Source organism: Callithrix jacchus, chromosome 10 (genome assembly GCF_049354715.1).
Source record: "Callithrix jacchus isolate 240 chromosome 10, calJac240_pri, whole genome shotgun sequence".
NCBI lineage: Eukaryota > Metazoa > Chordata > Mammalia > Primates > Cebidae > Callithrix > Callithrix jacchus.
This window is the reverse complement of record NC_133511.1, coordinates 31940710-31963950: the sequence shown is the minus strand read 5'-3', so window position 1 is coordinate 31963950 and position 23241 is coordinate 31940710. Positions and strand designations below refer to the sequence as shown.

The 23241-nt window shown below is 44.4% G+C and overlaps 1 protein-coding gene across 18 annotated transcripts in view; it reads right to left on the bottom strand.

Annotated features, from left to right (window-relative positions):
- The window catches only part of NTM (neurotrimin), a 974035-nt gene that overhangs the window by 183544 nt on the left and 767250 nt on the right, over positions 1 to 23241 (bottom strand). For all 18 annotated transcript variants that reach the window (XM_078339846.1, XM_078339847.1, XM_078339848.1 and 15 more), the window contains one exon: positions 18091 to 18323. In XM_078339846.1, coding sequence (XP_078195972.1) covers positions 18091 to 18323 — 233 coding nt within the window. The remainder of the gene's footprint in view (positions 1 to 18090; positions 18324 to 23241) is intronic.

Here is a 23241-nt window from a genome sequence, read left to right as displayed (position 1 = left end):
GAGTTCACAGGGTCAGAGCTGTGCCTGTGGTCAGCATTAGGGATGTTTTCACATTTGCCTTGGTGATGAGATTGAGAAGAATTTGTGAAAGAACATCAAGTGTCCCCATTTGTGACAACAAGTTAGAGGGACGACATGGCAACCGTAGATTTAGATTCTGGGTCTACCTCAGCCAAACCAATGGCCAGACACTCCATCAACAACTGTCACATAGGCTCCACAGGCGATGTTATCTTGTGTAGAGTGCATTTGCTTAGCACACATCACCCTTAACAAGTTCACAGTCTGATAAAGAAACGTATTCTTTACTTGTAAACTACTTTAGAAAATCCAAAGTTGGTACTACTGATAATTGCCATCTGAGCTCATGAGAACGCCCAGTCACTGGGCTGATGTTAATGAACGATCCTTTCCACACAGTAAAAACAATTACCATATGCTGGGCTGGATTGTGGCACCTTTTTATGGTATCATCTCATATTATCACCTTACAAGAATCCCGCCAGACAAGATTTATTACTTTCCTCATTTTACTGATGGAAAAAAAACAAAGCACAGAGAACACATAAGAACTAAGATAACACTGCAATTTTTCCAACCCAGTTGGTGTCTCAGTCCAAATTTTTACCCACCATATTGTATATTGTTCCCTCACACACATAAGGAAAGATTTGTCTTTCATTAGGGCAAGAGAAAGAGCCCTGGAGGACAGCTTGGAGAGCAGGGATTAGTCCTCGCTACTGAACTTAACCAGTGGCATGACCTTGGAGAAGCCAGTTAACCTCTTCAGTTTCATGTTTCCCCATCTGTAAAATTAGGTCAGTGGTTCTCAACATGGGTAAACAACATAAACATCCAGGGGTTAACACAAACAAACAAACAATAAAGACACCACAGCCTTACCCCCAGTACACTGAGTCAGAATTTCCGAGAAGGAATTCAGTGTTGCTATCACCTAACAATACCCCAAGTATCTGCAATGCGCAGCAGAGTTGAGAGTCACTGGCTACACGGCCTCCAAGGAGGCTTCTATCTCTAAAACAATTTGAGCCCACGCCTATGCTTGTAATTGTAATTGGGATACAGTCCTTTGAGCCAGTTTATCCTGATCCTTTGCTCATAAGGGAAAGCTTGGTGTTTGCAGTGAGCTAAGAGTCAGACTTTCTGAATTCAAACTCTGGCTCTGCCACTTACCAGTGTGCAACCTTACTGAGGTTAGTCCGTCTCCTCATTTCTAAAGGAAGGGAAATGACAGCATCTATTGCACAGGGCTGCTTTCAACATTAAATGAGATGGTATGCATAATGAGCTTCATCTAATTCTGGGCTTCCACATAATCAAGTTTCAATAAGCTATACATATAAATAGTATTAATATTGCATGACGAAATCTTCCTGCCACTGTTTTCCTACATTTGTCTCTAAAAGTTCAGCAACATGAGAGGCTATGCTTACAATCTCCCAAGACTAGACCAGCTAAGGGCACCTGAGTCATTGTGTCCCAGGAAAGGACCCCAGCCTGGAGCAGAAGAGGCCTCTGGGCCTAAAGGGGCCAGAGCAGCCCCCTGGGACTCAAACCCACAATCATGTCCTGTGGCTGCTGCACTGTTCCAGGAAATTCCTTGTTTCTGAGATGCTTGCCCTTTGCACTTCTGGTGATCAGTACTTTCACAACTGATCCTTCTCTTGGGGAGGACTAGGGGAGAGTTAGATAAATCATCAGTCCCTTTGAGTAGCTGCTCTTCCCTTTTCCCTCTGTGGTCTTCATACTCACTCTGGGTAAGTATTACATGTCTATTATGCCTATGGCTCATAGATAGAAAACTCTTTCCACATATATACTCACACATGCTTCACACACACAAGATCACATCCACACTCCATGCCAAACACACACACTCACATACACACTCACACACAAACACAGACAGGCCCCACAAACACACACTCACCACACAAATACACACTCCCACACAAACACACACACTCACATACACACTCATACACAAACACACACAGGCCCCGGAAACACACACTCGCCACACAAATACACACTCCCCACACAAACACACACACATACACACACACATACACACTCAGACAAACACACACAGGCCCCACACACACTTGCCACACAAATACACACTCCCTACACAAACGCACACTCTCACATATCCACACTCCACCCACACTTCCCACACAAACGTACACAAGCATTCATACATGCTCCCCACAAACACACACAATCACACACATGGCCCACGTAAACACACATGGCCCATGCAAACACATACACTCACACAGTCTTCTTCACAAACACACAATCACATCAACACTCCACAAAACACATACACTCTTCACACATACACAAGCACTTAAATACACACTCCCCACACAAACATAAATGCACTCACATACACAATCCCCATAAACACACAAACACATACACATTTCCCCCCCACACACACTCACATACACACTGCCCCACAAACACAAATACACTCTTAAACACAGGCACATTACAGAAGGGACAAAGTACACACACTTACACACTCCCACAAACACACACTCCCAGACCCATGCACTTTACATTAGGAGGTAACACATTTGAATCTCAACAAAGAAACCTGAAACCTACCATCTTTCTTCCTTGGACTGTGCAGGGAGAGAATTTCAACAGGGGTTGGATGCAGGTTCCCCAAGGGAAATGACATATTATAACTGCAGCTCAATTTCAAGATGAGCTTATTAAATGAGATGAAAAATAAATAAATAAAAAGGTGCATCTGATTATCTTATCCTCTCCACAACAGCCATGTGGGCTCTGAGTGTTGGAGGCAAAACCCATGGGGCCCTTCCGTGGAGAAGCAGCCCAGCAGGAAGGTCGGGGGGGCGAAGCTGCAGAGGAGGGAGTTGCAGGCTGGGTGCACCCAGCTGAGCACAGGGAAGAAAGCAGACACTGAGTAAAACAGAGGGATGGCAACCTGCAAGGGGGCGCCAGGGGAAGGGGAGAGGAAGTGAAGGAAGCTGGAGGGAAGAAGATTGTAACAAATGTGAAACTGAAGGGCACATGTGCATGGGTGCACAGTGCACAGGACTGAAGTTCAACATGAAGAGTGGGGTTGGTGATACATGAGGGAACAGGAGGGTCAGACAGGAGCGTGCCTAAGAGAGTGAAATAGGACACCATGAAAAAGAACAGAAAGAAAGATGAAAACGGTGATAGGCAGAAGATGGCAAAAATAACATTTTGTGGGGAAAAGAAAAAGCTGCGGGAAAGACCAAAAGAAACAGCCTCCGAGAACTAGACAGAAAACGGCAAAGAAGAGAATTGTCTATGGAGAGGAAGAAGGGTGTTCGTTCATCTATGTTCTGCTGAATCTGCTGATCTCAGCAGGGTGCTGCACCCACTCCAGTGGGGAGAATCCGTCCACAACTGAAGCCTCGCTGGAGGAGCATTAAAGCAGGAGCTCAGCTCCTCCTCACCTCCGCTTATCCCTAGGCAGCCTTGGGCAGGCAGGGAGTAAGAGAGGATCCTGCAAAGCTGTGAATGATGGGGGTCCTTTGGTCTCTGCATTGCTCCAAGATTCCCCTCTTTTCAAAACTAAAAACAACAGGAATTCTCCTGAATTGAGTCTGCTCTCCCCTAACTTTGGCCCCTTCTGCCCTTAAGAAATATCCTAATATCACTGGCAGGGCTTTCCAGGCCCTGGGCCATCTGCTGTGGCTCCTTTCTCAGGTCTCTCCTCTCACCCTCCTCCTTCTCTTAGTGCCCACAGGGGATGCTTTTTCCTTCTCTACAGGGACCCTGCCCCACCAGCACCTCATCCCCACACTTATCATTTTTGTCCATAAGGTTTCACCTTCTCAATGCCACGCAGTGAATCCTCCTCAGCTCTCAGCTGGACAAAGCTTCATTTCTAAAGTCCCTGGGCTTCTCAGGAATAGGGGCTTCCCCTGGTACTCATCCCAGCTCTTTCCCGTTATAAGGAGCTACCGACTTCTCCAGTCACCCGCCCACATATTATTTCTTTGGGGGTAAGTCGGGCATTCATGTTCTGCCCTGAGTGTAGCATGATGCCCGGGTTATAGTAGAGGTTCAAGGAATATTTGATGGGTGAAGGGAGGAAGAAAAGATTATTGCTATATATGCATCTTTCTTCAACCAGGTCCTGGGCTGAAAGGTGAGGCAGGTGATTCATGTGTTGGTGGGAGAGGGGTGAAGGGCCTGCTTCAGCTGCCCTTCCCCGCCAGGCCGTGAGCTTTCTGCACCGCTGCAGCCTAGGCTGGCCCTCAAGGACAATTCCTGGTGCATTAGCTACCACCTGTGCTACCAGGACTCAACCATAGGAAGCTTTTTCCAGACGAAAAATTCCTTTGCCATAAGAGCCCCAGAAAAAGGTTAAAAGAATTCCTTGACTATTCGACTGCCAGTCCCAAATGGGCCACATGCTGCCCTGCCCAAAGTGGGCAAAGGACTGGCTGCCATGTCTCAGGGAGTATCGGTGAGGGACCCAAGCCAGGCAACTCTTTAGAAAAATAAGGTGGGAGAAGGTGGAATAAGCCTGTGCTGACCCACGTAGGGGAGCAGCTTTCTTTCATGTCTGTTTCCCATTTTTCATTTGAACAACAGTGCAGCACCAACCTCAGGGAGATTAAAGCCACACTAATCAGAAACCCAGAACACGCCTGCTCACCTATTTGACACAGTTCCTACTAATCAGCATGAACCTCATTTAGGATTTGATGTAAGAAATGTTCCCAATTTGACCTTTGGCTGCCTCTGGCCTTAGCTCGCTGGGTTCAAGCCTGTGATTCCCAATCCTACCCCCACAAAGTGCCCCCCACCATGCCTGCACCTGGGCGCTTCAAGTTTAGTGAATCTGTGGAGTGCTCTTCATTCTTCTTTTTATTTCTAAAAGGTTCCTCCAGAGATTCCAAGGCAGGTAGCAGGAATGCGTGCTCTGGCATTCTGTGATATCTCTGGTTTCAGTATCCTCTGAACCTGTTCTCCTTTCTGCTTCCAAATATCCTCTCCTATTTAAAAGGCTCTCTTGGTTCTTTATCCTGTCTTATCCTATCTTATTGTATGCTTTACCCTTTGTTCAGGCAACCTCATCTCCTGTTGTTGGTGATGTGATTTCATGTCCATAATCCAAAAGCCAGAATTCCCAGAATTCCAAACAGAAACAAAGTCTGACATATTTTCCCCTTATCTGTAAATGTATAAACTTGAAACTTTTACAAAGGTGTAACCTTTAAATTTCATTTACTTACTCTCTTAGCAAACACATATGGAGAATAAATATGTCTCTTAGGAATAGGATCATCCAGGAAAACTGGGAGCATGTGGCCATGGGACCCCTCCTACTCTTCCTGTGTGTGTGACCTCTGGCCACGGATCGGCAGCTGCTCTAAAGCCCTGTTTGTCCAGCCCCTTAAGGAGAGAGGGGGTCTCCCAGTCAGGAACACAAGGTAATACAATCTCAGCCTTGTTCGAATTCTTTCTGTCTCCCTGCTGCAAAACTTCCCTCAATCCATCCCTCATTCTGATGCCAGAGATCTTTCTGAAATACGACTCATTCAGTTTCCTTGTTCAACCCTTCCTGTAATTCCCCATCGCCTCCAGAGTGAAGTCCACACCCTGGGGGTGGCAGAGGTCCGGCCTTCTCCTGCTGTCCAGGCTGTGGTGCATCCCCATCGTTCCTGTTTTCTGTCCAGCCCACACCTGGAGTGACCCATCTTTGGCCTCTCGGAGTCCTTCCTGCTATACGAGTTGTTCCTTCAGTCTGGTTCAATTCTTTATCTTGCTGAGAAAATGCATCCTCCAAAACTCAGCTGAATGTCATCTGGTCTGAGACTTGAGGGACCAAAACATTTTCACAGAAGTAACAGAAGTTTATGCGCTCATGCCTGAGCAAAGAGACTGAGCAAATGCTGAGATAAAATGATCAACTCCACTTGATGGCAGGCCTTTGTTTTCATTCATTTATTTATTTGACAAATACAGAATGCCCACTGTGCACCAGACCCTATTCTAGGCACTCGGAACACAATAGTGAACACGGCAGGCCAAGCCCCACTCTCATCTCAGCACACATGTTCTAGAGGGAGTTAAACAGGCTACAACTCTCCAACTCAGAAATATTCATGATGCCAATAGGTGACTTATTTTATAAAGAAAAAAGCAAGGCAGGAAAAGCGCTGGGGTGTGATGATATAGGGTTGGGAGCTCTATTTTATGCAAGTGGTGAAGAAGGCCTCTCCCCTAAGGTGACCTTGAGCAGAGACCTAAGGAGAGCCCCAAGGATACCTGGCATGGGGCCCCAGCAGAGGGAGCTCTAAGGCCTGGAAGCCAGGGCGTCACCTTGGCGTATTATAGGCATATCAAGGAGTAGTGGAGACAGGGTAAGAAAAGGGGAGTGTATGAGGAGGGAAGGCCAGTGAGAGGCTGGCGGCTGGACCAAGGAAGACCTTTCAGATCACGGAGGGATGTTAAGGACTTAGGTGAGCGAGGAAGCAACGAAATCAGGAACAATGAAGCCTGTACAGAAATGCTTTCACTGAGCATGGAGAACAGACAGGGGATAAGAGTGAGAAAAGCAGACCAGTTAGGTAGAAAGCTGTGGAACACTCCAGAGAAAGGTAACAGCAGGTTGGGACAGGGCAGAAAAGGCAGGACTGGACAAACCTCTGAGTTCAGCACATCTAGCAGGACATGCTCAAGACTGAGGAAGAGTAGGGGAAAGGAAAACAGTGAAGATGGACTGCAGCTTTCACATGAGCCACTGGAAGAATGGGGTTGCCATTTACCAGACAGCAAGGCTCCAGGAGGAGCAGGGCTAGGGCTGGAGTCAGGGGGTGGTTGGGAAAGAAGGCTAGAATTCAAGAGAGCTATTTTATACATTTGAGTTTGAGATGCCTATGAGACACGTAGTGGAGATAAAACCCAAATATGAGGCCCCTCTTCCAGGTTAACAAGAAGACATTTAGCTATTTTAATCTGCAATGTTTGTCCCACAATCACAAACCAAATCTCACAGCCTCATGCTAGGCAACATCAGTGGTTTCCTCTCATTAAAACCATATTTGGCAGAGGTGTCCTTCCCTCCCTGCTTCCATACCCTAGGGCCCCTGGGACAGAAATTTTCAACATCAAAGCATATCATCTTAGTTGTAAAATGTGGATGATTCCATCGGCTCCTGCAGATACCCAAAGGACAAGAAGCTGATGCCTCATTGCATTTACATGACAAGGGTGCATCTCCAAAGAGATTCTTTTTAAAAAGAAATAATGAAAAAGATAAATGTTACTTCATCTCTCACAGGGACAAAGACTAAATTTGGGGCAGATTTCAAATACCAATTTTTGTTTTTCCTATTTCCAGTCATTCAGGATTCAAAACACTGAAGGCCATTGTATTTGTTTCCTTTTTCTTAACACAGTTGCATACCTGCAGTTGCTTAACAAACAAGAGAAATTGATTCTTTGATGATTCTAGAAGCTAGAAGTCCAAGAATCACTCTCACCAGGCTGAAGCCAAGGTATCAGGAAGGCTGTGATTCCTCCAGAGGCTCCCGAGGAAAATCTGCTCCTTGGTGCTCCCAGCTTTTGCTGGCTGAGGGCATTCCTTGGCTTGTGGCCACATCACTGTATCCCTAAAGGTCAGCATCTTCACATCCCTCTGCTCCTATCTTCACAATGCCTTCTCCTCTGCGTGTTTTCCTATCAAATCTCCCTCTGCCTCCCTTTCATAAGGATTCACGTGATTGCATTTAAGGCCTAGGGCAATTTTCCCATCTCAAATTTTTAAGCTAATCCCACCTATAAGGACTCTACCATGCAAAGTATATTTTTGGGTTCCAGGGATTAGAATCTTATATCTTTGGCCATTATCAGCCTACTACAACTAGTAATGGGGAAAAAAACAGTGAATCATTTTGCTTAATAATTAAAATATAATTTTAAAAAAGAACCCTTATAGATCGATTATATAACAAATAGTCCCTGAGCTCTATTAAATTCCAGGCACTGGGGATAGAATGTACAAGCATACAGGCCCCCTGACCTCAGGAAAAAACAACATCATCAACCAATCACACAGACAAATGCCAAATTTTAACTGTGGCAAGAACCAGAAAGAAGGACAAGGCTCTAGCTCCTGGCAGAGGTGGGAGTGGCAGTGGTGCTCTGGGAATGTGCTCTATGGAAATCACATTTGAGTCAAAGTCTGAAGGATAAATAAGACTGACTGGGTGAAAAGCAGAAGAGAATTCTAGGAAGAGGGAAGGAGATGTTGAAAGGACCTGTGACTGGAAAAATAAAACACACTAGAATGAAAATAATGAGGCAGGGTGTGGCATGAATGAGGAGCAGAAGTCCCCTGGAGTCTGGCCTCCAGTATTAGCAATTCCTTCATAAAGAATTGGCTCTCTTGGGCTAAAGAAAAGTCCTTGAGGAACCACTAGATTTGGGTTTGAAAAGATCACTCAGGCTGCAAGTGCAGAAATGAGGGGTAAGGGGAGCAGAGTGGGTGTGGCAGAATCGCTATCTTCATTCTAACAGTTGGGAGCTGAAATGCCACACTACTCCATTTCAAAGGATTTTTCCTGGCCTTCAGGGACAGCAAAGCCTGGCACCCAAGCTTGCAGGCATCGTTCTCAGCCTGGGGACTCTCCAGTGTCTGTGAGAGCTACTGCCCTTCCACACCCTACCTGCACCCTACCCTCTTTGCATGTCCCCACTGTAGGGACCCATTTCATCCATCTTTGTATCCATTCCAACCCCTATTTCAGGACTTGACACATGGTAGCTTATGTGTGAAAGGGGGAAAAAATCAAAATTTCTCATCTTTCTTTCTCAGAGTAGGAGGAAATGGCTTGGCCAGCCTAGTCCTCAGAATGAGGAACAGTGTTAGCACACATGTTGGCTCTGTGAAGTCCAGGTTTTAGGACAATAAGAATACCATAAAACATGCCCAAACAGAATTGCAAGAACACGGGAGATGATGGCAAGAGAGCAGAGGAACAGCACCAGGTCAGAAGACTGGAAAGCCAGGAGCAACAGAGCTCCATGGAAGGGGCTGAGGATGGGGAAACGGGATGCAATCCAGATAGGTTTCTGGGAACAGGGACCCACATCAGCAGCAGGACATGTGTGCATTCCTGTCTAGAGGATTTGATCCATATAAAGAAGCAGGAAAAAGACAAATGGATATAAGCTCCTGGAAGCCTTTAGCGCTGGTAAATGATCCCAACAATGAGGGGCGCTGCTGAGCAGTCACCTTCTGCTTTAGGGCTGCTAAATGATCCCAACAATGAGGGGCGCCGCTGAGCAGTCACCTTCTGCTTTAGGGCTGCTAAATGATCTCAGCAATAAGGGGCGCCCTTCGTTTCCCTGCACCTACTTGGCACCTTTCTGCAAATCAGATTATGGGACACAAAACCACTTCTATAAAAGGTATCTAATTGGGAATATCTAATCTGGAATAACTAAAATAAGGAGATCCTTTTTCCAGGTAATTATCAAAATTCAGACTGTAACCCAAAACTCTTAAATCCTGGAATTTACTTCTTTCTACTAAGCTATTAAATCCCCAACGGAGCCAACACCGGGTTCATTGTGCAGACTCCCAATTAATCACAGTAGAAAGCACTACTTGCCAAGTGAAAATCCTCTATTTTGAATTCTTAATCCCCCCACCAGCTGAGTTTACCACAAAGACATGAATATATAATTGAGACATAAAGAAAACATGCCACCAAATTAAACTGCCCTGATTTTGCATCAATAAATTCTTTCTCAAATAACATGAAATGAAGATCTCTCAAAAGCAAAGTGTGGTGCTCCAAAAACTCCAGGAGTGAATTCCTCTGCTGAGCCAAGCTCTAGCGGAAGCCAATTAGATTTCATACCAACATTAGATATTTATTTACCACAGGCGACATTCAACAGGAATATGTCTCAACATATCCTCCAAGTGGTGACACCTCAAAGCCTAAATTAGCCTGGAAACATCAGAAACAGGGAGTCTTCTCATTTGTATGTGGACTCTCAGGTAGGAGGCTACTGAGGACCTGAGGGTTGGGGGCTGTTTCCTGTAGCTGTCACTCATCCTTGTGACATAGCATCCTCACCCTCTCTGCCATGATCATCACCATGACAGCACAAAACCCAGTACCACACACTCTGTTTGCTAGGTCATAAAGATATGCATCTTAACTACACTACGGAAGAAGAATCATTATTACAAATTCAAATGTAAGACATACACTGCTTTTGACAATTGACTCTTTGGTGGAAAAGTCTGGCTATCTTTCCCCTTTGTTTCTTAACCATGCAAGGGGCATAGAATCAGTCAGGACTGGATGTGTTCTTTCCTTCCAACATATCTTCTTTCCAACCAAGGTTTATTGACCCCAGTGTTTGTTAGGTTCTTTTCCACTGATATCTTTTGATTACCATTGTCAGAACAATCTAATGTGTACTTCCTTGAGAAAGAGAAGTAGCATTCTAGCAGGACAAGAAAAAACAAGCCTGTTGGAAGCCTGTCTGGTTTCACTTGAAACTGAGATGCAGCCTGTGTTTCTGGCCATATATTAAATGATCTCACCCCAGGAACTCTGCCCTGTGACCACATTAGCATCCTCACTGTTCCAACACACCATCGCGTTCAGCCTTCCAAGCTTTGTCCACATGATTGCTCTTGTTTGGGATGCCACTTCCTCTCAGGTCCTCTAAAGACACTCTACTGCCATTGAAGACACTCACAAAATGTAACTTTGTAGTTTTATCCAATCCTACAGGTAAATTCAATTACTCTATTTCTGTGTATTCATAGCGTTTATGCACTCACACATCCGAATCCCTGTTACCATACGAGACAGATATTTGTTAGTATAGTGGTCTCCTCTGCCAGACAGGGCAGGAGCTCTGTCTGAATCTTTGTGTCCCCAAGACCTAGCTTCAAAATACCATTAAATGGAATTCAACAGAGTCAGTAGACTGTCTTCAATATGACAAGAGATGGACGGAAACCTTCCTCATCAACTGCTCCTCAGGCCCTCGGAAGCTACGCAGTTTAACTGTATTAAGAAGAAAAGAATGACCAGAATCTTTGGGTCTTCTGAGTGTCTAAGAACCTTCTCAAAATGGTCATGGCCTCCAACTCAGTGATGCTTCTCTTAATACTACTGTATACACACTCTGCTGGGGTGACCTTCTGAAACTGTTAGGAATATGGTAACGAGGAAATTTTTGGATATATTATAGGATTAGACAGATCTGTAGTGGTGGGCCATGAGACCATAAAGAGACCTCATCCAACCCTTAATTAAGAAGATTTTCTTCAAGTTCAGCTTGAATAAATCAGCACTCTGATATGTGAATGGGAGTCTAAAGGGATATATCTTTAAAAAGCTGATTATTCAGGATCTGATGTTTGTCCTTTCCCAAAAATAAATGACATTTCTCATTTGGAAGCTGCAGAAAGAATCAAGATCCAGAAGAAATCCAAGCCACATTTCTCAATCCTATGGTGTTAGAATCCGCAGCCACTCAGAGGCTGCCCAGACTCCCTAGGGAAAAGCACCTAAGGGGTAAGAACTCAGTGGCAGCTTACAGATGTTCCCATGGGAGCCCTAACTGCTTACCTGGAGAGATGTTGCCTGATCTCTGTAAGTGTTTGCTGTAAAGCAATAAGGATCATCTAAACTTTCTGCTCCATTCTCTATGAGTGAGTGTGCTAGACTAGAACAGGGAACCCTATTATGATCTACTCTTCTGCAAAGGATGCCTAGTTTTCCAGTCTCTGTAGAGAACATGAGGACCCCTTCCTAGCCATACCAAAAGGAAAGGAAAATGCCATTATTAGACGAACATGACTTATACTCTGGCATTTTGCTGAGATTGCTTTAGTCTTTACATTTTGACCTACTTGGCTTAGCAGACAGATGATGCTTGGGGTGGGTTTACTGAAATGTTAACACTGGTCTAGCCTTTCTGTCATTTTTGTCCCTCTGTTGTCAGTAAGTGCTTCAAGAAATTTTAAAACTCACCAGGTAGAACAGAGTTGCCTCATCTGCATGCTGTCTAGATATTGTACGTCAATTTCAGGTAAAATGCCCTACTTCCTTGTCATTCTCCAGGGTGCTTTGAGGAGAGCTCCAATTTTGTAGTGGAATTTAATTTCCTGACTTTTTCAAAGTTCTATCAAATTTAGATGCACAGTCTTATGACCAGACCAAATATACATTTTCATCTATTTCTTGAATGGGACACGAAAAAGAGAGGTCATTTGAAAGCAGTCTGGGATGATAAGTATGCCCCACTAACTGTCACACGGGGCTACTGACATCTGGAGAACACAGATGTTCTCAGAAGGTGACTTCAGTCTATTTAGAATTGGATCATGATGTTTTCCTCCCCCATGGACTCAGCTTGAATGGGAAGTATTGGTGCAAAGATGTGCAGAGCTCTTCGGGAGCCTTGTCCTGCCAAAAGGTCATGGTGCTTTCTGGGTGACATGTCTGGAAAGACAGAAAGCTCTGCTTTCAAAGTAAGGATTAGGTCACATTATGTCCTTTGATATTTTGTGTTTCACATTCCCTTCAGTTCAGATTCAGAGTGGGGAGGGGTCGCTGGGGTGTAGGTATCCAGAAATTAAAAGTTACTGTTCCTCTTCTCTGAATCGTAATAACAAGCTTTGCTTTGCTTGACAAGGTCAACTAATTATTCAGGATTGGAAAGAAACATGGTTGTATATATCAGGTGGGTAAGAGAGAGTCAGAAGCAGGGAGACAATCAAAGGTAAATGATGGGCTGATGTGGCTATATATCCATTATTTGCAAGTCACTGCCTGGGCTGGGTGTCTCCCTAGTGTAGTCCCCTTCTCCCTGGAATTACGTGAACACATGAAGTGAACAGATGCCCTGGCTTCTCTTCCTCATTCTTGCCCTATTCCATAGACATTTGTGTTTCCCTTCTTTACCTGAGCTTCAGAGCTGTTTGACTCCAAAGGCAGGTAATTAACTATCAAACAATAGCAGGGATTTTCAGATTAATTCTGCCCAGCAAGAAATAGAAAAGCTCATTTTACCAAACAAAAGGGAGGGGCTGATTAAATACTCTGGTGACAAAAGAGAAACTTAGATAGGGCCTGGAAAACAGATAAAGAGGCTAAAAGCTTTTTAAAAAAAAATTTTATTACACGAATATCCCTGTTTTTATAAGCACTGTATTCTACTGTTCTCTGTCATCCGAATGTGTCTCTAAGTGAGACTGAAGTCCTGCAGGTTCACCAGTCAAAACTGAGAAGTCGGTTTTCCACAATTGAAGAAGGAGCGCCTTTCTTAACATTCTATGGACAACCAGCACACCTTTGCTCTACCAGCATTCACGGGTTCTGAGAAACACAGACCGGGCCTCTTAGACACCTTCTCAAGCTATCCTTAATGTGGCAAACAATTCCTTCCCACTGAGTGTTTGATCCACTCTGTTTTCCAAGATGTAACCTGTTCACAGGAACAACAGAGACAAAAGTAGGGCTTTTTCAGATGTGCAAGATGCTCGGTTTGGTAGCAGGATTAAGAGAGTGAAAGGAATAAAATATTCGGCTAGACTCCAGACACAGCCACTTATTAATTACATTTATTAAGCAGAAAACCTTAAGGTCAAATAGACAGAAATCATTAGACCTAAATGTTAATAAATGTTAGATGAATCTCCCTCACTTGTTCTGGACATGCAAAGCCATGGGTGGTATTTCTTACATTTCACATTTTGAAGGGAGTATTCAAGGCACCTCAAAATAAAAAAGTCCAGGTATCTGAACTCTTTCCCCTCTACTGATGAATCAGTTTTGCCATGTGATCTATAGATATGTTAGTGTTCATCTCTCCCAGAGCTCACAGGTAGAAATATCAGTGTCCTGGGGGAGTTATCACCCCCATGCTCATACTTAACCAACCCCTAAACTCTGCCTAATTTCCTTCAGGTACATCTTTGGACTCCGAAGTCTTTTCTCTGCCTAAGGTTACCTAGGAACTCCATTACTCCCTCTTTTTCAACAATTCTCTCTTGTTTTTAAAAGAGCACCATCTTTCTGCAATTTCATCCTCTTTCCAAAATTTCACTCTCCTTTCCATGATATACCTGGCCTTTCACATCATGAAAAACGATTCTAGCTTTAACTCCTGCTGATCCATATAACAACCCTTCATAGCACTACCCAACAGAGCTTTTACAGTGGAAGTTCACATAAATGTTCTCTCTCTGCACTGTTCCATACAGGAGTGCAGTAGTTTGGGTGTTTGTTCCCATAGACCTCATGTTGAAAGTTGATTCCAATATTGGAGATGGGGGTCTAATGGGAGATGTTTGGCCATGGGGATGGAGCATAAAGAGATAAACGCAGAGGGTGCAGCAGGTGAGTTCTTGCTCTATTAGTTTCCTCAAAAGCTGGTGGTTCAGCAGAGCCTGGCACCATCCCTGCTGTCTCTGGCTTTTTCTCTCACCCTGCAATCTCCATGCATACTGGGTCCGCTTCACCCCATGCCATGAATAGAAGCAGTCTGAGGCCCTCTCCAGAAGCAAATGCTGGTGCCATGCTTCATGTACAGCCTGCACAACCATGAGCCAAATAAACCTCTTTTTTTGTGAATTACTAGCCTCAGGCATTCCTTTATAGTGATGCAAAATGAACTAATACAAGGGAACCCCAGTCCTACATAACTATGGAAGCATTGCAGTGTAGCTAGTGTGATTGAAGAAGTAAATTTTAAATGTTATTTGGTTGTAGCTAATTTAAATTTAATTTTAAACAGCCATGTGGCAGGTAGCTACTTAGTTCTCTTGTCTCACCCTTTCTGCTGCCTTCCCCTCCATCTCCCTCTCCACTGGCTCCAGGGTCACCTTCCTCCCAAGGATGGTCTTTGCTCCTAGCTTGCCCCAGAGACTTGCCCCATGTGGTGACCTTTGCATCATGGCTGTCTGCAAGAACTAACCATACCAGATCAGAACCACAGAGGCAGAAAATCCAGTACAGAGAACTAGGGGGTAGATGTGATATTTGTCAGTAAGGGGAAAGACATAACCCCAGACCTGAAGCAGCTTGCACAATGCCATGAAATGTCATTACCTTCCTTCTGTGTAGGTTTATTTATATATGAAGCTGACTACATATACATAAATACACATACTCATGGGCAGAATATGAATTTAGTTCTTTTTGTTGCTGCTGTTTTTATTTCTTTTTTTTTAAATGATCATAATACCATTTTGAAAATCTAATATGCCCAACTTTTATTCCAGAAGCATTGCACTCAGGGCTGAATAGCAACTTCAAATCCAGACAGTCAGCTTCTGCTAGGGGAATTAGGGCTTATGTTCAGTATAATAAATGATCCCAAGATAAATATATTTCTTTTTTATTTCTTTTTTCTTTTGCAATCCAGGATGGTGGTACATCCTCTTTCCAATACAGAAACACAGGAGTCTGGCTCTATTTAGTTTGTCTGATTGCTTTGAAGAGGGGGTCAGTTTGGCTCTGAAAATACTATGGTCCTCTATTCATTAATGTGTCAATAATACTCAGTCCAGGCATATCGACAGCGGATTAGCTTGGGCTGAGTCTGTGTACAAGACCAATGCCTTTTTTAACCCAGCTTGTTTCTAGATCAATACACCCATCAGCATTCGAAAATTAGCCCAAGATGAGATTCCAATACTTGAGGTGGTGTGTCATGGAAAGAGGGCACCTAGCCAAGTCACAGATGTAAACGCATAGCTGGGGATTAGACATTTTCCATTAGCTTGGACGTGAGTGAAGATTGATGTAGACTCCATCCTCCCACCTCCTCCCCTCATCTCACCCCCACAAACACCCAGTCCTCTCTCTTGGAGCCCAAAGAAAACCACCTGGCTCTAATTCTAGCCATTTGCTTCAATAAGCATTTATTAAATGTTCACTTTGTATAAGGCATTCTGCCAGGTGTTCAGGGCAGAGGTGTGTGGGGGTGTGTGAGTTGGGGTGGCTGAACAAAGAAAATGACAAAAATATGATCCTAGTTTTCAAGGAGGCTTTAGCATTTTCACAATTCCTTCCGTTTTCCAGTTCCACAAGGCCCTGCTTCCTAAAGCAAATGTCTATGATAGCTCCTACCTCCCAGTCTCTCATTATCAATGCTCGGTATTCTTTTCTCAACAGTAAGTGTGCAGGGGTTGGGGCAAGGCAGGAGGGGAGCTGAGCAATGGCTTCCAAAGCACCACCTGGTAGAGTGTGCAGATGGTGGCACTGGGGCATTCTCCATCCCCCCACAGAGTGGACATTCACAAGCATTTTTGGTCTCTCTATCCACGATACAAAATGTATTTTACAATAAAAAAATATACAAAATGAAATAAAAATCTCCCATGGCAGCACCTACCCATTCTTTGTAATATACTCTGACACCTTCTATGCAATTCTATTTTCCTTAAAAATGCTGTTTGCATGCATCAGTTCAAAGGTATTCATTTATAGAATCAATTTTTAAAGAGCCATTGTTATTTCCTTTGGGGAAGAAAGTAAACAAAATATAATAAAAACTTGGCATGACCAAACTTGGGCCACAGCATGAGGGATTCCAGTGTCTCCTGGCATAAGCTCTGGCCAGAGCCAGGTCCAGCATCAGTGTGTCCTCGAGTGTCCTCTTCTCAGTCCTGCTGACCCTGCCTTACTCGACAGTGCTGATCGCGACCCCAGCTCTGCCTTCTCCTGCTGTCCCAACAGCCGGCCACCCCTTCCTTCTTCCAGCTCACTTCAGTTCTTTCTTTCTCAAGCTGCCTTCCTTCCTATTCTATCTCTAACCAATCATCCCATAGCTATTTACCCTTTTCTTGAACACAAGGACAAGGGGGCCAGTGGAAGGAGCCCCTAGGAGAGGATTTTGTCACCCTGGAGCTGCGTGTCCCTGGCTGAAGGGGCCTGGGGTCAGGCTGGGAAATGGCTCCAGCACGGGAGCTGGCACGCCACTGTTCAGGGGCTACACTGTTGACATCACAAAATAAGATATTTGGCTCACTGTAAAAGATGTTCAAAAAGCTTAAAAATTGTAAGAGTACTAAAAAAGAAAAGAAAAGAAAGCTCAACAGCTAATACTGAAATAGCACTTGTATGTGTCAGACTTCTTCTAAGTGTTTTCTATGTCCATACGTGTACAATTCAGTCCTCACACTGACCCGCTTTACAGAAAGAGAACCCTGAGACATGGTCACAACTTGATTAAGGTCTCCCAGCCAGAAAACGACCAGGTGTGATGCCAGCTCTTCTTGTTCACTAACTAGGAATCCTTCCACCAGATTAGGTGTTGTGTGAATGCCCAGGAGTGGTTCTGCCTTGTGGTAAGAAGTGAGCTCCATGAGCTCCTTTCCCAGAGCAGAACCAACACACACACACACACACACACACACACACACACACACACACGCCTCAGAACACACAAAGCCTCAGAAGCCTGGGGAGCAGAAGAAGGCCGGCAGAGTTGGGATGGAATCAAAACAGGAAAGTCAGACACCAGTACTACAGGGGAGAAATGACCTCCAAAACCCCTGGCTGGGAGATGAGAGGAGGTTCAAGTGAGCTAGAAACAAGCAGGCACTTGTGAAGGATGCAGTTGAGGGCAGTGCCCGTGCATCCTGGTTGGCTCTGCTTTCTTTCAAGGCTGGAGGTGGGCAGGACATACCCGTAGCTCCAAAAGTGCATTGAAATTCTGGTTTTAAACGTAACACAATCTTGAAATTGGATGAAATTTAAAACAATAAAAACTAAAACTTAAGAGGAGAAAAAGCCATGAAAAGCAATAATTAAAAGACAATTTTCAGAGAAAATATAGTATTAGAACAAAAATGAAAAAAAATCTTAGTTCCACTCAATAAAAATGACTGGAAAATTTAGCTTCTAACTGCAAGATGACAACCAGAAATGTGTCCTGGACCCTAGACGCATAGAACAAGGAGAACTCATCTCTGTTGAGGATCAGAGAAAAAAACCCTTACCCGAAGGCTTTCCAGGCTAGCCCTCCAGACCTCTCCACCAAGCCATACCCACCTACCTTGCACAATGAGGTGGACCCTAGAGGTCTTTGGGTGGTTGTCTGTCTGCACCGAGCAGGTGTATGGGCCCTCATCATATACATCCACATTCTGGATCTCGATGCTGTACTGCGTTTGGGTGTTGCTCAGGAGGACCACGCGAGGATCCAGGCACCACTTGTCATTCCCAGCATAGAGGATGGTGCTGCGGTTTAGCCAGGCCACCCGGGTGACCCGGTTGTCAATAGTGCACCTGAAGGGAAGACCAGACAGGTATGTCAAAGGACTGAGAGATGACAGCAGCCATCGGGGGCAGGGGAGTTCCTCATGGCAAGGCTAGAATATCTTGTCTTTCTCCCTTCCCCCAATATATACATTTCCTTGGATTTGTCAGGGGTAGACTTCTGGAACACAGCAAAGGCCTTGTGGGTTATAGCCTCAGAACACGGCTCAGTGCTTCTCAAACCACTTGAGCACAGAACCACTTCAAATACGACCTCAGTTGTAACCTGGAGGCATCTTGCATGCCCGGGATGGCTGGGTACTTCGAATACTACCAGCACTCACATCAAGGATTTCCATGATGTGGGTGATGATCCTTCACATTTATGTTTAGGTGTTTTGGGTGCAAAGTCATTCAATACTTACAACAACCCTATGAAGAATCTTTTATTGAAAAAGGCATTGAAGAGCAGAGAAATGAAAGGAAACTAGTTCTCCAAGTCACACAATAAATACGTGTTAGATCAGAGGCCCAGCTTTTAACTACTAAACATCATTCCTCTCATCTCAGAATAGCAAATTCCCACAGAAGGCTTCTGAAGTCAAAACTAAATACAGACCACTACTATTGCTATTCATCTTCATTATACCCAGGGGCAGAAATGTTCGGTTACTGCTAGACTAAAGCCACTTTCCAAAATCTCAAAACTGTCTGCACATACAAAAATAGATTTTCTTTCTTTTATTTTTGCATCTGGAGTCCTTGAATTGTGGATGCTCCCTTGTCTTTTCTACACTTTTAAATTTCCTAGCAACTCTAGCCAAGTCCTCATCATGTCTTTCTGTCTGTATTCATTTCCCTCTTTTGCTACGGCAAGTCTGTTCCGTGGCCTTAGGCTAAATTCACAAACACAGTGCCCTCATCCTGACTGTAACGCTGGAAATAACAATGTAGCATACTATGTATAACATGCCTCAAATGTATACATTATTTTGCAGTGTACAAAGCACTTTTACAGCTCAGTGTCTCATTTAATTTTTTGCAACAAATTTGTGAAGTTGACACTGGTACTCATTCTTTACTTTAAAGATTAGGACTCTAAAGTTCTGAACAGTCTGGTGACTTGTCCAGGGAAGGAGAGCTAAAAGTACAGAAGTCAGATCTCTCAGCGAAGTCTTCTAATCCCTGGTCCTGTGTGAGCCTCATAATGTGCAAAGGTGAATTTTTCATCGGGGATGGGTGATTGCTTCTATTGGATTCTCAAAATGGTTTGTGGTCATAGAAATTCTACCAACCGCTATTGCACACACCTGCTTCTTCAGGAGGCCCTTGTCCCGATGAGACATCCTGTACCATGCAACCTTTCTGCTTTGCTTATGTAAATGTCTCACCATTATGGCAAGACCACTTAGGTGCAGATGGATAGTTTGCTGAGAGCTCTTGTGGGAAAAACTGCCCTACAAGAAATATCTTGGCACAGGTGTCCAACAAGTTTTTTGCAGCTTATTTCATTTTCTGGCAATGCAGATGACATGCAGGCTCTCTCTGGCACCATTCTGACACAGCATGGAAATGAGTGAAGACCTAACTTGGAGAAGTTCAGAGGACTATCTCTCAAAGTAGACATGGACTACTTATATTAGAATCACAGGAGAGGTTTATTACAGATTCTGTCTCACCTCCATCCTACTGATTCAGAATATTTGGGAATTTATAACAACATCTCAGTTGGGTCAAACACACACTAATGTTTCAAAACCACTAATAAGGAGCTAATATGGGCCCCACAAATGACATAAGTTGTGGGGCCCAGTGCAAAATAAAAACACAGAGTATTTTGTTCAAGAATGAATAAGGATTTCAAGATGGTGAGAACAGAGCATTAAAACCACGTGCAGGTTTCTATGCAAATAAACAAAGTTGTGAAGCCAGTTCTGCATGTTTCTCAAGCTTTGCTGTGTACAGGAGCCCCCTGAGGACTTCGCTGAAATGCAAATGCTGACTCAGTAGGTCTGAGGTAGGGCCTGGGATTCTGCAATTTTAGTAGGCTCTCAGGTGATGCCAGTGCTGATGGCCTCACGTCATTCCTTGAGTCACAACTAGAAGTTCATTATCTAGACATACGTTTTATGCACATGAGAGTTTGAAAAGCACTGAGCTAGCACCATACTGCACAAAAGTGTAGTTAGCAAACCAGCAACGTCAGCGTCATGTGGGTGGGAGTTCATCAGAAATGCAGAATCTCAGGTCTCATCTCAGAGATAACAAATTTGAATCTGCATTTTAATAAGATGTCCAGGTAGCTTGAATGCACACGACATTTGAACTGGTCAGGAGTATACTCCAAGCCTTTCTTGTGACTTTGATGACAATGGACTCTGAGGGTGAACAAGAAGAAGAAAAGCGCAGTTGATGGTGGGCGCACTGACCCTGTGCCTTCCCTTACGCTCCTTGGAGACCCCATGACTGTCATCTGGTACTGCCTTGTCTAAAACATGTATTTGGAACGACATAGGTTTGAAATGTCTCAAGAACAAAAACACACTTTGCAGCTTGCTTTGCTAGTAACGAATCTAGGATCGTTTGTATTAACGACCTGAAGGGTGGCTACTGCTCTGACCTTCACTTGGGTCCAAAGAGGAACTGGATAAATTCACATTCACGGTCAATGTTAATTGACTACATGGGTCCACTATATGCACCATTTTATCATCTCACAAACTTGGTTGGGTTCTCTTATTGCCAATTTACAGACAAAATTAGCCGAGGCTAAAAAACATTAGCCATATTGACTAAGACCATGCTGATATTAAACTGCAGGATTCATGCCAGTTTTTGTTCTGTTGTTTTCCAAATTTAGTGTTCTTCTAGGACCTCCCAAAAGAACAGCGAAATCAGTTCTTCTCAATTTCACCATGCATCAGAATCACCTGGAAGACATAATAATAATTAAAAAAAAGAATACTGGGAACTTACTCCAAGGGTTTCTGATTCGGTAGGCCTGGCAGGGCATGGGAGGCTGCAGTCTGACATAATTCCAAGTGCTGTTGAGGCTGGTCTGGAGAGTTCCCTGAGAACATCTAACTTAAACATGTGTTTCCTGGCAAAATGAGAGCTGCAGAGTGAATGGGCACTAGGGAAGGACCCTGGTATAAAACAGTTTTCCAAAATGTTACAGGAGAGAACTTTCCTGTAACCCATATGTTCTGAGAAACCAGAAGCAAAGTCCTTTATTTTCTCCCCCAAGAGCTGAAATCTGACAAGTACCAGATGAGTGGCCACGGAGCAGGAAACACTGACTGACAAACCTTAAACGGTTTGAATAATTATTTTTGATGCCCACAATGAGGGCATCTCACCACCTCCCGATGAATACGAGAGGACTGTCCTGAGCTTCTTTGTGAGCATCTAATTATTGAAAATTGACAGAAACGGAAGCTGTCCCCCAACGCCGCACTGCACTACAGAGCCAGAGAAGTTTGCCTGCAGATGCACCACTGCACTGAGCGCAGCCAATTTCCAGCATGGTTCTGCGGTCCCTGTAATATACTACTCTGAGAAGTTGGCACAGTTCCAGGTGCGGTTCTGAGCACATCCAAGGTCATGTATAGATGTCCAAACTGTCACTGCTGGGTATCAGTCTTGCTGAATCCCCATGGAATGAATGCCGGCTTCCACAGAGATGGATCACAAAGGTACCTCGGCAGCCAACTCTGTCACCTACTCACACCTGCCCCCATCTATCTGTCTCATTTATCCAGTCTCCACAACAATGCAGAGGACACATCGCTCCTAGGTTAAAAAAAGAAAAGTGAAAATGAGCATAATTGCTCTTCCAGTCACAGAGAAGGCTCTGGAGGTGGAAAATTCAGACAACCAGTTCTCTCTTTTCAGAGACAGCCCTTGACATAGTCCTTCTACAAAACTGCTCCCGAAACACGTTATGGTATCTCACCTGCCTCAGGAAGGTGTTTAACTTTGGTGATTAAGTCAGAGTGAGTAAGATTTCAAAACCCCACTGTCGCTGACTCATCCAGGCGAGTTGAGCTGGAGACGGCCGCTTGTCAGGTATTGGGGAATAGTCACAAATCAGTACAACAGCCAGCAAGAGGCAGGAGATGGGCAATCGGGTAAGGCAAGACATTTCCAGACCAGACCTGCAGAGTCTCTCCCCTTTTGTCCACAACCTCCAGATTTATCACCCTCCCACCCCTGGCATCCTCTCTGCCCATCCTGACACATATATGCAGAACGGAGGAATAAGTTTTGTACCCCTGAGGATTCTGGACTGGGCCCTGCAGTGCCAGCTCCCTGCTGTCCTCCAGCTTCAACGCTTGCCCTCCAGTTGCCTCCACACCCCAGCCCTCTGGCAGTAGCCATCAGCCTTCTGTGTCTCTGTGAGTGGTTTTCCCATCAGCACCCCTCATATGGCCCTCCCCTCCTGTGTGTGGCCTCCGTGAACAGCCCATGGCCTAGCCTACCCAGCATTCTGGCAGAATTCAGACAAAGAGAAAGAAAGCCTGGAAAGGGCCTTTATTTTCCATTTCGGTGCTGTGCCACAGTCCCCTTCTTAGTCTGTGTGTGTCTGTCTGCACCATGTTCCTTTTTTGGATAAGTGTCTTTTTTTAGAGAATAGGCCTGTTCTATTTGAGCAGGGATTATTGAGCATGCCCCACCTGTGTCAATACTCAGGGTGTATTTAGCCAGAAGAGGATCCAGCCTCATGTGCACATGCTCACCCATGCATGGGAGCTCAGAGTATGGTAGAGAACACTGCCATACCTGTAATTTTCTGCAGCTGCACCTATTGTTCCAATGCTCTTAAAATGCAGCCCTCTGTGTCCTGAATCTCTTTTTGATGAATAGTTGTTTTATTACATATGCTGCATTTATGCATAGAGGAAACGCAAAAATAAATGATTTAGCAAGCCCAAGATGTGCACTGAAG